The sequence below is a fragment of the Fragaria vesca genome, linkage group LG6, assembly GCF_000184155.1.
Source record: "Fragaria vesca subsp. vesca linkage group LG6, FraVesHawaii_1.0, whole genome shotgun sequence".
Taxonomy (NCBI): Eukaryota; Viridiplantae; Streptophyta; class Magnoliopsida; order Rosales; family Rosaceae; genus Fragaria; species Fragaria vesca.
This window is the reverse complement of record NC_020496.1, coordinates 17746913-17759273: the sequence shown is the minus strand read 5'-3', so window position 1 is coordinate 17759273 and position 12361 is coordinate 17746913. Positions and strand designations below refer to the sequence as shown.

At 36.8% G+C, this 12361-nt stretch overlaps 2 protein-coding genes across 3 annotated transcripts; both read left to right on the top strand.

Annotated features, from left to right (window-relative positions):
• Window positions 1–4778: 4778 nt before the first annotated feature.
• Window positions 4779–9219, top strand: LOC101296685. Of its 2 annotated transcripts, XM_004303257.1 has the most exons (3): window positions 4853–4987; window positions 7400–7542; window positions 8095–9219. In XM_004303257.1, exon 3 carries the CDS (start codon window positions 8137–8139, stop codon window positions 8893–8895), a length of 759 nt encoding a protein of 252 aa, XP_004303305.1. In that variant the 5' UTR covers window positions 4853–4987; window positions 7400–7542; window positions 8095–8136; the 3' UTR covers window positions 8896–9219. The 2 variants fall into 2 exon arrangements, with proteins under 2 accessions (XP_004303304.1, XP_004303305.1); XM_004303256.1 differs by lacking the exon at window positions 7400–7542 and having other exon boundaries at window positions 4779–4987.
• Window positions 9220–9289: 70 nt separating this feature from the next.
• Window positions 9290–11881, top strand: LOC101297655 (glucan endo-1,3-beta-glucosidase 14-like). Its single transcript, XM_004305462.1, has 4 exons — window positions 9290–9316; window positions 9698–9722; window positions 10444–11477; window positions 11599–11881. The coding sequence occupies exons 1-4, from the start codon at window positions 9290–9292 to the stop codon at window positions 11689–11691; spliced, it is 1179 nt and encodes a 392-aa protein (XP_004305510.1). The 3' UTR covers window positions 11692–11881.
• Window positions 11882–12361: the final 480 nt, after the last annotated feature.

Here is a 12361-nt window from a genome sequence, read left to right as displayed (position 1 = left end):
CGAAACTATACCAAAAAGGCCTAAACCTAATGAAAAGTGTGAGACATACAGTTTGTTAAAGATGACAAATCTCAAAATTGAAAAGTGACAAAGATAATAAAACTTAGAAAAATGCTAGACACACCAAAATGTTATACAAAAACTCTATACAAAATGATGTGGCACATACCACATCATCATGTTAAAACTAATAATTTCCGCCATGTCTTAATAAATTGTAAAATGTTTGATTTTGAATAGATAACAAAAAAATAAAAATGACAAATCAAAAATAAAGATTACAAATCCACCTCTCTGCATCTTCCCATATTTAAACCCAAAGTCTTTCCTCCAACATTGTTACTCGACGTCCACTCGTTCTGAGTTCCAACCCTTATGGGAATGGAAGTATTCCCAAATCCAGGGAAGCACCATAGCCTCTATATATATATATATATGATCATGGTAGTTGCAGAGCAACTCTTTTGTTTGCATAGAGTGACAAACATGCTTTACGAAGGCCAAAGTCAAGTTACTAATATTTGAGTCCTGCTTTTCTGAAATTCGTATATTAACCTAGATTGATGAGAAAAGTTTCCAATGAACAAACGAAAAATCTTAGTAACAAGGATTAACATACGTATATGTCTTACCGCTGCGTATGTTTGATGATTAGTTTTCTAATATTCTAAGTTAATCTCATCAAGTCTTTCATTCATATAAAGAAACTAATTATTATTATTATTATTATTATTATTATTATTACTATTTTTAGGGTTATTTATTAATTTAAAAATGAATATGCAAAATGTCAATTGAATGTGATGACATGGAGTTGCCACATATGATGCCACATAATTTGGTATTAAATTTTGGTATAACTTTTTGGTGTATGTAGCACTGCTCTAAAACTTATAAGTGGGTACCTTGGACCTAATATACCGAGATTTTTCTGTGTTAAAATTCAACAGTGGTTAAGTTAGAGCAATATTAGTACAATTATAGTCACAGATCAAGCTTGTTGTGGTTGTTTGAAACATTCATTCTCCTCTTGTTTTATGGATTCTTTGCATGTGTATGCCTTTAGCTAAAAATAATAATTGGTTATACACTATTTTATGTACCAAGTCAAAAAAATTCAAGATTCAAGTTTTGTTTGGGGTGCAAAACGTAAAAAAAAAAAAAATCTAAAAGATATTTGATCAAATTCTGTTTGTCACTTCATATCTGGACTTTATAGTGTGATGGTAGTTGAAACAAGAGGATATCTCCCGGGGACATGTGTGAATATTAGGTAAAAAGTCGATTTAGCACTATTTCTGGTTTGGTTTCCATGTTTGCTCTTCTAGATTTCTCTGAAATGTCAAATGTGATCGCTAGCTCCTTTTTTAACATTTTTCTCATGTCTCCTTAACGATTTTCTTTCATGACCAATCGGTCAATGGTTCATCCTCACTTTGAATTGATTTTTTGGGTCTACATCTTGCTTAGATATAACTTTACCATAGATTTTTCGAGGTTAAAGAAGCAGTATTGTATCAAATTCCTTTTAATTGATACATAAAATACTTTGATCGAGTTGAGTTCTAGCTAAGAATGTAAAGATAAGGGGATGCAGTGTAGCTGCGTAAGAAAAAAAAAATGATAAACTTTAGATACAACAAACGTATACAATTGCACGTAATGGTTTACAATTTTGAAGTATAGATACGGAAATAAGAATGACCGAATCCATTATTGCATGTGGAGATAAGTACAAAGATACAATTAGACAAACTTGATCGCAAATGTTATAACTTTTGAAAGAAGAGAATGTTTAGTTATACTAACCTTAATTATGTTACTCATTATCATTTGATTTGGTTTAATGATATAATCTTCTTTTTGTTTTTTGTTGGAGCATAATCTCTCTTTTTATAAGTGAGAATTTGCATGTAAGTTTGATTAACGTAAAACTAATTAAAACATTTGAGTTGCATATGTTATAAAATAGCTACAAATTATCTAACGAGCCATGAAAAAGATTTAACAAAAACAAATCCACTATTTGTTTTACGTCAAACAATTTGTGGAGTAACTCCGAATATAGTGGTAAAAGCTAGACGTGTAGGCGGATCGACTCATCAAGTTCCCATTAAATAGGATCCACACAAAGGAAAATAAACCCCATTAGTTATTCTCATGTGGTAGCTAGTCTTGATAAATCTTGAGAAATTTAGAAATAAAGAATAAAGACCTTCTGGAATGTAGCAGTTGGCACACTTTAACAATCATCAAGTAAACATGACCATATCATTAGTAAAGACAGTGCCTAATTGCTTTCCCAAGTCTTCTTCATTCCAAGCTCCTTCCATTGTGATTTCCAGTTGGCAAGCAAAGCAATTGAACGGACACTTACGAGACCACCGATCAAGGTATATATTAGTTTCCTACACCTTATTTATGAAACTTGATTAAGAATAAGAATATTTAAAGCAATAATTAAAACAGATTATTCAGTGCCCAGAATTCTTGATGTAGTCCAAAGCGTGGGGGTCAGTAGTGTTTGACAAGTTAATTGTGGTAGGTATATAGTGCGGTTTGTTAATTGTAAAGTTAAAAAGTATAGACCATGAAATAGCATCGGAGGATCTGACCCAGGTCATTAAAAGAAACTAAAACGAAAGAGCAAGACAATGCCTCAATCTTTTTTTTAGTTTTTCTCAAATGTTAAAACTAATCTTTTGTGAGTAAAACTTACGATATTTCACTTGAATTTTTTCTTTTTATTTTTTATATATTTTTTATGTCACGACTCACGAGCTTATATTTCAGGAATATATAGGGTTATATAGCTCATTTGCTCGAGTTCATAGCAAAATAAAGTACAAAAAAACAACTCACCCGGTAGGAACATATCTTTTACTGGACACTAAACGCCGAGCACGACATTATGGCACACTAGCTAAATACTTATATGAATGTTTTTAGAACTGCTTCAAAGTAACATAGACCTTATTCAATAAATAAAACAAATTAACTAAAGGGTAGGTTTTCATACCTCACCTACTATCAGTTTCCATTGAGGTTAACCACCGGAATCCGCCACTTGAAACCATAAACAAGCTGCATTAGCGGGAGAAGACCAGGGTTGTCGGCATTCCACTCTCCGACGCCCAAGTTATGCAAGTGTGAGAGAGAGGGAAGAAGGAGAAAATGAAATGTGATGGCTTACCATAAAATGAGTGGAGTGGTTGTATCTATGAAAAATGCTTGGGATCCCAAAATTTTATACCAAGGTGGGCTCATCACCCTTCAATTACCATAATTTTCCTAGTGTGACTCACCAAGGTAGAGAATATGGGGCTACCATATGTGTTGGGCTATGATTTGATTCTCCATAAGAGACAGTTTGGTGTGACATTTAGGCCCACAAATAGCCCTAGTATAATAAGTCCCCCAAGTACCCAATCAAGAGCTCTCTTGGGTGGGTAGTTTGTCTAAATAGAAACATCCGAAGTCCACAGTAAACGGCTAGCGAAAGGCACTTAACTAGGATGACCAATCCCCCAAGTCCCTATGTAGGAGAAGGATGGACCGGGTCTTGCCATGTAAAATGTCGTGTGTTGTGATGAAGTTATATTGCATAAGGTGAGTGATTGTTTGCCATACATGAAATTACATGAATAATTTAAAACCACATAGAAAAGCTATGATGCGCAAAATTTTCACTTTCTTTCCACCATTGATGTACGATCTTCCCCAACAACTCGCCATTTTGATGCGTCCAAGGCCCAAAACGCTACCCTGGTTAGAGACAACAATGTACCAAACCACATCGAGCACGGCCAGATTTCCAAGTCACAAAAGATTCTAAACCTAACAACCTTCGATGTTTGTGTGCCCTCCCTCAGCTTAATTGAAAACGGTGCTCGTGGTTGTCTCTCCTCCGAATGTTAATTTAGTAAAAACTACTGCAAACCATTGTGCTTAACACCATAGGTCAATAAATCCACATGTCCAAGGACGAAACTTCAATCCAACAGCATCACGGTATCGGTGCGGCCACGCCGCATGCGAGAAACAAATTTGCTGCAAGGACTTTCAGCATCACTTAGGGTTTCTTCCACTCTCGAGAAATAGATACACCTCCCCTTTGACAAATCTTTTGTATATATAACGAGTGTATACATTTGGCGCCTATTCAATCGGCATGGTATACCGACGGTATGTCATACTACACTACCGTAGCTGAGCTGAATGAAAAACGGTACGGCTTTGCTGAACCAAAAACCAGCAGGCCAAAATTTTGGCCCAAATTAGTTCGAAATTCGATTCGTTAGTCTTCTCCGGCCCAAAATACCTGCCTTATTAAAAACAAGTGACTCGGTGTGCCCCACTTTATCCATGTATACCAGAAAGAAAGCTCACTCGTTACACGTTGATATAAAAACCGAGAAAAATCTAATATGTCCAAGAAGAGATTATTTACATTGTTAAAATAATATTTTACGAGGTAAATTCAAATTTAACTGGCCGGATAAGACAGCCATTAAATATCCCAAATCCATTAATTAATCAAACACTCTGGGTAACTGGAACATCATCAACTAAAATATTACCAAGATCCATCTTTCTTGGGTGAATTTAAAAGAGTAAATAAAAAAATAAAAACATAGCTTGCTCGGTGTACTTGGCATAATGGTACCTTGTCATGGATTTAGTGGAAGCTCCGAAAAGTATGTAGATGTGGGAGAGAGAGAGAGAGAGAGAGAGAGAGAACAAAGTAAGAGCCTTTCATCCCCCAACGGTTTATTATCTATCCTTTATCAACACGTGTGTCTTCTAGAATCTTACAACACCGACTAGAACTAGAACACTAGAGAGAGAAGGTGTCTAGAGCGAGAAGAATAAGAAGAAGAGGGCTTTTCAAGTTTTGGGTGTTTGAATAATTCTGAAGAGAATGGAGAACAAAGTGGATGAGGTTGTTGCTGTTGAGCTCCCTGCTCCTCCTGCTTGGAAGAAGAAGGTTTCTCTTCCTCTCTCTCTCTGTTCTTTTACCTATACTTGTTTCTTTGTATTGGGTACTTAGCTAGTACCGATTAATTATGTTGGGGATATTCTGTTTGTCTAGCTTGATATTAGCTCTGGGTTTGCTTAACTTGCTGCAATTTTAGTTGGTTGTAGTGTTTTGTGGTAGAACTCTGTTTTGTATTAGTTTTGGGAACTAGGGTTTTGGGCCAAGTAATTTGGGAATTATGTCTGGTTTGTGCCCAGAAAAGGGGAGCATTTTTTTCTTTCCGAATAATTTATACCAAAACGTTGGAGGCTCAAAGTTTGTTGATTTGTTTCTAAGTTTTTTAATTTTTGAGTACCCATATTTGCTGATTGCTTATGTATTCTGTTCCTGCTAGTTTGCTGCAAACTGAACAATTTTTCTCTCTGTTTTTTTTTTGGTCCCGAGTCTGGTCTGCTTTTTTTGTTCTGTGTAAAAGTTAGTTACTAAAGCTTAGTAATGTTCTCTAATTTTTCTAATTTATTTTTTCTTTTTGATTAATTTTGTAATTCATAGTAGAAATCTTTGTTTGCATATATTCAAGGTTTGGGCAATCATACAAAGCAGTCAACATAGACCTACATGTGAATCTGAGTCTTATCAATCTAACTAAATGTATCCTTTGCCCTGATAATGTATATGCAAATGTAGGAATTGCTACCTTATTTGCGAAGTTTTATTCCCTTGTTAAAGTATTCCTCAAGGTATTGGGACTGCTTTTTCTGTATGGTTCTGCAACTGAATTTCTTAGGGGTTACATCTTTGGACTCATGTCATTTGTATAGGCAGATATGAATATACTGTTGAACAAATAAACCAAGTTTTTGTAAAACACTGATATTTAATAGGCTCATTTATCTAAAGAACACTGAATAACACTGGTATTGCCCTCCATTATTTGCCGCAAATCACACATTCGGATATTCCACAGCTTTGAATTTTTCTTCAAACGTGTTGTTAATTTCATTTCCATTGCTACTGTTTACGAAAGAAAGTTGGGTAATTGTATATTTGTATTCAGATTTTACAGGTTTCTTTGTTACTCATTGAGTATATTTGACTCCACTTAGTTGTACCTGGCCATCCATTCTTATAATTGTTTGCTAAATGTAACTGGTGAGGTGATGCAATCACATATCTGTCAGTCGACACTTGGCTTAGTCAAATCAACGACCTTTTCTCACAGATAAATTGTCATTTGTGTCAATACGTCTTCTTGTTACCATATCTTTTGGATTTGAAACCTATTATAGTCATTATATCTTTCATAGGAAGCTTATACTACATTTAGGTACTGGTCAAGGACGGAGCGAAATAAGAAGGGTCGGGCAACTATTGAGCAAAATCTAGCAAAGGGTTGTATTATGATATATGGAGAATGTTCATGTTTATGGATCACCTATTAAATTATATAATCATGTGTGTGACAAATTTATATATGAACAATATTGTTTGCAATAAAAAGAAAAACCAGTGTTAGCGTGTATTGCTTTGGAGTTTGAGTCACAAAGTACTAGGCAAGCTATAAAGTTTTCAGATTGTGAAGGGAAATAGTATGTTCACTCATGGAGTCATGGGTTTATTTGTGCTAATTATGATTCTTTTTTGTTAAGTTTCGATGCGAGATGAAGTTTTTTTGACTTTATACCGATGAGCAATAATGCTGTTTCTGTCTACATGTATTTCTAAGTGAGATGAAGTTTTAATTGACAAATTTCCTCTTGATTATATTGAGTGGATATAATTCATGGTCGGCAGTAGGCAATTCTTTTGTGTTTATCACAGACTCAAGGCCTGTGAGTTGTGATGTCTACTGAACTTTTTGACTCTGCAAGGACAAGAAATCAAGTAATACAGGCATGCCCTTAGGTCTTAGCTTACCTTTGAATGAATGTAGGGGCACATTTTGATCTACATGAAAAAGAAAAAGAAAAAAGATTGATATCTCCTCTCTTAGGTTGTTAGGTGTAGCTAATTTTGTCAATATTTAACACCTCCACTACATACTGATGATGCGGCATTAAGCATATCTGGATGAAATATTCTCTTGCCTGTAGTCTCTAATGCTTATATTCAAAACTAGACATGACTAGAAACTTCAGGTCATTTGCCTCTTTATCCATGCCTCACAAGCTGTGTTAAATTGGTTTTGAAATCATTAATGTTTAACTTTCTTATGATTCCTATGTTGTTATTCCTTTTCATATGACTTAAATCTGCACTTCTCCACCATTTTCCAACCCCAGGAAGTTCCTCGTATCTCTGCCCTTGTCTTAATGAAATCAAAACTTGGACTGTGAAGAATTTTTGAGACAGAAGTTGTATATATGCTTAAGTTTGTTCCTCTTCCCTTTTGTCTCAGTTTCTCTTTTTCTTGCATGTAAGCACTTCGTACATTCAAGCATGTCTAAAGGCAGTTCACTGCTGAGGCTCCTGCCAGTGTGGCATCATTTAAGAAGAGCAAGATGTGCATGTCCATACCCTGTTAACAGAGAGGCTGTTGCCGGAACTGGACCCCCGACCATCAGGTTGCTAGGGCCAGGCATTCTATTTCTGCCAATGTATGTAGTGTCTGTGTGGGCATGTGTGTGTTTATATATATATATATATATATTAATCAGGCATAAAATGGTTTTATTATGCCAGTCTTATACAAGGTGGTTGCACATAACAGTTGCAATGTGTTGGTATACATCTTTGCCTGTCCTGATGTTCTATAGTTGCATGTAGGAATTGTCAGTATACATCTTTGCCTGTCCTGATATATTGAAGTTGGGTCTAGGAGTTAGAATTTTGGTTTTGGAATAAGTGGACCGTTATAAAGAATAAGCAACACATGCTGGGAATGTCCCCGAAAAATAAAAAAATAAAAAAAGGCTCTTTATGGGCTGCTGAAACAGCCTTAACATTTTTTTGATTAACCTCTGTTTCTTATATCATTCTTCCTGTTCCTCTTATTCTCCAGTTTATATACAGAAGTCAACTATAGCTATATTGAAGATCCAACTGATGCCAATGTGGTTATTGTAAATGTTCCTCATTATGTGGTTGTTGACAATCTGTTTCTTTTTGTTATGCAGTTTTTACCCAAGAAGGGAGTTACACCAAGGAAAAATGAGGTCATGTTCATTTCTCCAACTGGGGAGGAGATAAATAACAAAAAACAACTGGAGCAGTACCTAAAATCACATCCTGGTAACCCTGCATTGTCTGAGTTTGATTGGGGCACAGGAGAAACCCCTAGGAGATCATCCAGGATCATTGAAAAGGTCAAGTCGACTCCACCACCAGAGAATGAGCCTCCAAAGAAAAGAGGCCGGAAATCATCAGGTTCAAAGGACAATAAAGTGGATACTACTGATGCAGAAGATGGTATGAATGACACTGAAATGAAAGATGCAGAAGGTGAGAAACAGGTTGAGAATGGAGGGAAAGCACCTGAAGAAACTGACCAGATTAAGACCACGGATACCCAAGCTGAAGAAACTATCCCAGAGGATGGTAAGTATGAGACTCAGATTGATGCAACGGAAACTCAAGGTGAAGAGAAAGATGAAAAGTCAAACGCTGTTGCATCAGAGGACCAATCTACTGTGGTAACTTCGGCTACTGAGGTAAGTGAAAAGAACACAGAAAAGGTGTCTCAAGCTGAGGGAGAGGAAGGAAATGGTTGTACTGACAAGAATCAGGACAACACAGCTGCTGTGACCACTGAAGAAAATGGAGCACCATCTGTGGAGGAAGATATCAAAGGGAAACAAGATGTACCAGAGCTCGATGGGAAAAGTGGTGCCCCAGCTGAGGAGAAAGTGAAGATAAAGGATGGGGAGGTAGTTGAAAATGGTAAGGCTGGCCAAGTGGTTGAACCTGATGCTGCTTGAGCTGCTGAATATACTGTACTACCTCTCCAGTGATCTTGTGAAATGGACTGATTTACCATTTACTGTCCTCTCTATGTTGAACTTTTTGCTCCTATTTCAGTAGCTCTGGGACTTGTGGATAATTTCAGTGTTGATGTTAGATTTAATTGTATGTAGGGAACCAACCTGTACTCTCTGGTAGATAGGCCGTACAGGCAGATTCTGCAGCCTTATGTTATGCAGATGAGCTTAGAATTAGAACGTAAGAGATTGCTTATTGGGTTGGCGTGTTTTATTTTGTCGTGGACTTCGTCTGTTACTTTGTTAATGTGACTAATGTTTAGTAATTTCTTGTGTTGCTTTTGTTTATGGTCATTTTTAATCATAGCTTTGTCAATAATACTGAAGAGAATAGATGAAGACTAGGTTAAAGATTATGCAGGTTTGTTGTGTTATGTTAACAGAACTTACACAGTTGCTGAGTTGCATATTTTTAGCCATTAGTTGTCAAAAAATGTTCAATTATATGCACTTAAAACTCATACGCATAGGAGCATTTGACGGTTAAAATATCTTGTGCCGGTTCTGTTATAATTTCAGTTCTTTTTCATGGGTTTTATAATGTCGGAGTTCATATAATTCCCCTTTCCCACGGAAGGTATAGATCACTGTCTGTCCAACCCAAAGAGAAAGAGCCTTTTCAGAGAGACAGAAAAGTAGCCAAATGGAAACAATAACAGAAACTTGGAAAGGTATACTTTTGAGAGAGACATGTAAAAAAGTAAGACCAAAGTAAGAATCTATTCTATTTCTATGCCACAAGAACATTTCGACACTTTTGTATCAAAGCCAAGCCTGAGAATATCTTTTATTTTTGTTCATGGAATCACAATACTAGGGAAGGTTAAGAATCTAGGGTATTATGGCATGCCTGAAGCAAAAGAATTACATCATCCCTAGGATTGGGTTTATGGTAGTTTGGCGGTTGAGGTTACCAACGTTGTTGGGTTACAGAAATCTCATTATTAGGTCCTGTTCCCTTCCAGATTTCTACAAATGGGACACTCTTCCATCGTTAATATTCCCAAAACACAAATGGAGTGCTTATCTTCCTCCCTCTGCTTTCTTCTTCTCTTCACCATCAGTACTTCATTTCTCAATGGTAAGTAATTGCCTTTTCAACTATTTGTGGAATTTAGCGTTCTTACTTATGTATACGATTGTGTTGTAAGTTGGTGCACTGGATCTTGCTTATATTGATTTCATTGCGCCATTGATTTGTCCATAACCTCTTTACATTTTCATTTTTATGTAACGTTCATATTATGTGTGGATCTTGACCGGTAAGTTAAAATTTTGTCAAAAACTATGGTCTAGATTGTCGATCCCTCAACATAAAATTTGGCAACTGTACATAGATCATTGTTAACTTTGTCATGCTAAACCTCTATGATTAGCTTTACAAACTCCTTTTAAGTTGTTCCTCTATGTAATCACACCTGCAAATGTAGAACTTAGTAAGTTTAGATGCAACGTTTGGCTAATGCAGCTTCCTGTTTTTGTGTTTAGTTGATGCAACGTTTACTGGAACATATGGAGTAAACTATGGCAGGTTAGCGGACAACATACCATCACCTCATAGTGTGGTGACACTTCTCAAAGCAGCAAAGATCAAGAACATCAGAATATATGATGCTGCACCCGAAGTCCTCACCGCATTCAAGGGATCAGGAATCGAAATAGTAGTTGGACTTGGCACTGAGTTCCTCAAGGAAATCAGCATAGGGGAGGATCGCGCCATAACTTGGATCAAAGAGAATGTCCAGCCATACCTACCAGGGACTCACATTTCCGGAATAGCAGTCGGAAATGAGATCTTGGGGGCACCTGATAGGGTACTCTGGGAGGTCTTGTTGCCTGCAGTGAAGAATGTTTACAGTGCTCTTGGCCAGCTTGGTTTGGCTAGCAGCATTGAGGTCTCAAGTCCACATTCTGAGGCTGTTTTCGCCAATTCTTACCCACCATCTGCTTGCATTTTCAAAGAAGATATTGCCGGTTACATGAAGCCACTTTTGGAGTTCTTTTCGCAGATTAAATCTCCGTTTTACATAAACGCATATCCATTCCTGGCTTATAAGAGTGACCCTGAGCACATTAACCTCAACTATGCTCTATTCAAGTCAAATCCCGGAATTCTAGACACAAAGACTAATCTCCACTATGACAACATGTTTGATGCCATGGTTGATGCATCTTATTTTGCTTTGGAGAAGGCTGGATATGACAAGATGGAAGTCATAGTATCCGAAACTGGTTGGGCATCTAAGGGGGACCAAGATGAAGCAGGAGCAGATGCACAAAATGCCAGGACTTACAACCTGAATTTGAAGAAAAGGCTGGCCAAGAAGAAGGGGACTCCTCATAGGCCAAAGATGGTGGTGAAAGCTTATATATTTGCTTTGTTCAATGAGAACTTGAAACCGGGGCCAACGTCTGAGAGGAATTTCGGATTGTTTAAAGCAGATGGGAGCATTTCGTATGACATTGGGTTCACTGGACTTGTTGCACCAAATGCAGCATCCTCATCTCTTCTTAATTACAAGGTATGCTTGTTTATGAATAATACAATCATACATATGACCTAATGACCATGATAAATTGTCATACATTTCCTAGTTTTGCAATTTTTTCTTCTTCTTATTTGTGTTGCATGTTTGTTTACAGGGCATGGGATTTCGAGGTTGGTTTCATTCTTCACATACCTGGGTTTTCACAAGTTGTGCTGCTGTTCTGCTTCTGATATTATCGTCCACGTAACGAAAGGCTCGATCGTTTGCTTCGGGTGATGCTGAACAGTTGAAGAGCTTCTAGTTCTTACGTTATCAATCCTAACATCTCCATGTATAGCCAATTCATTTTCTAGTTTTAGATTATAATTTATTGTACATTAGATGAAGATCTAAATTGCTGACGGTTTTCTAATAACACTCCAGCAATGTACAACACTCTTTTCCGTAGCAACCAAACTCTCACTATACATGTCACATGAATATCAGCTTGATCAAAGCTGAGGCACAAGCAAGCATTGTGCCTTATCTCCAAACAATTGGATCACCACATTCTGCAACAAAACTAGCAACATGTAGTATGACCAACCATATTTTCATGATCGCAGTAGAACTAGAAACAGACTAACAGCAACAAGAGAAAATTTATCGGAGTACAACGTACAATCTGGTACCTAAAAGTCTTTATTGGCTCGGATGCATTCTAATTAAATATCCCTGTGGATTGAGGGTTTGATGGAATGAGGATATTTCATACCAATTTTTAAACCCATTTTCACCTTTGGATTCAGAAGGGTAGAAGTTCAACAGGTCATAACAGGTTATCCTTTTTCAGTGTTCTAGAGCTCGGAGCTTCTGAAGAAGTGAAGACACACAGCTGGTCAATTTTCTTTACACGGCTGAATGACCCATATACATTT

Coding starts and splice junctions, on each gene's coding strand:
- LOC101296685 (XM_004303256.1), top strand. CDS start 4,922: ATGGAGAACAAAGTGGATGAGGTTGTTGCTGTTGAGCTCCCTGCTCCT. Junction 4,988..8,094: donor CTCCTGCTTGGAAGAAGAAG/GTTTCTCTTCCT, acceptor TTTGTTATGCAG/TTTTTACCCAAGAAGGGAGT.
- LOC101297655 (XM_004305462.1), top strand. CDS start 9,290: ATGAAGACTAGGTTAAAGATTATGCAG. Junction 9,317..9,697: donor CTAGGTTAAAGATTATGCAG/GTTTGTTGTGTT, acceptor CTATGCCACAAG/AACATTTCGACACTTTTGTA. Junction 9,723..10,443: donor TTCGACACTTTTGTATCAAA/GCCAAGCCTGAG, acceptor TTTTGTGTTTAG/TTGATGCAACGTTTACTGGA.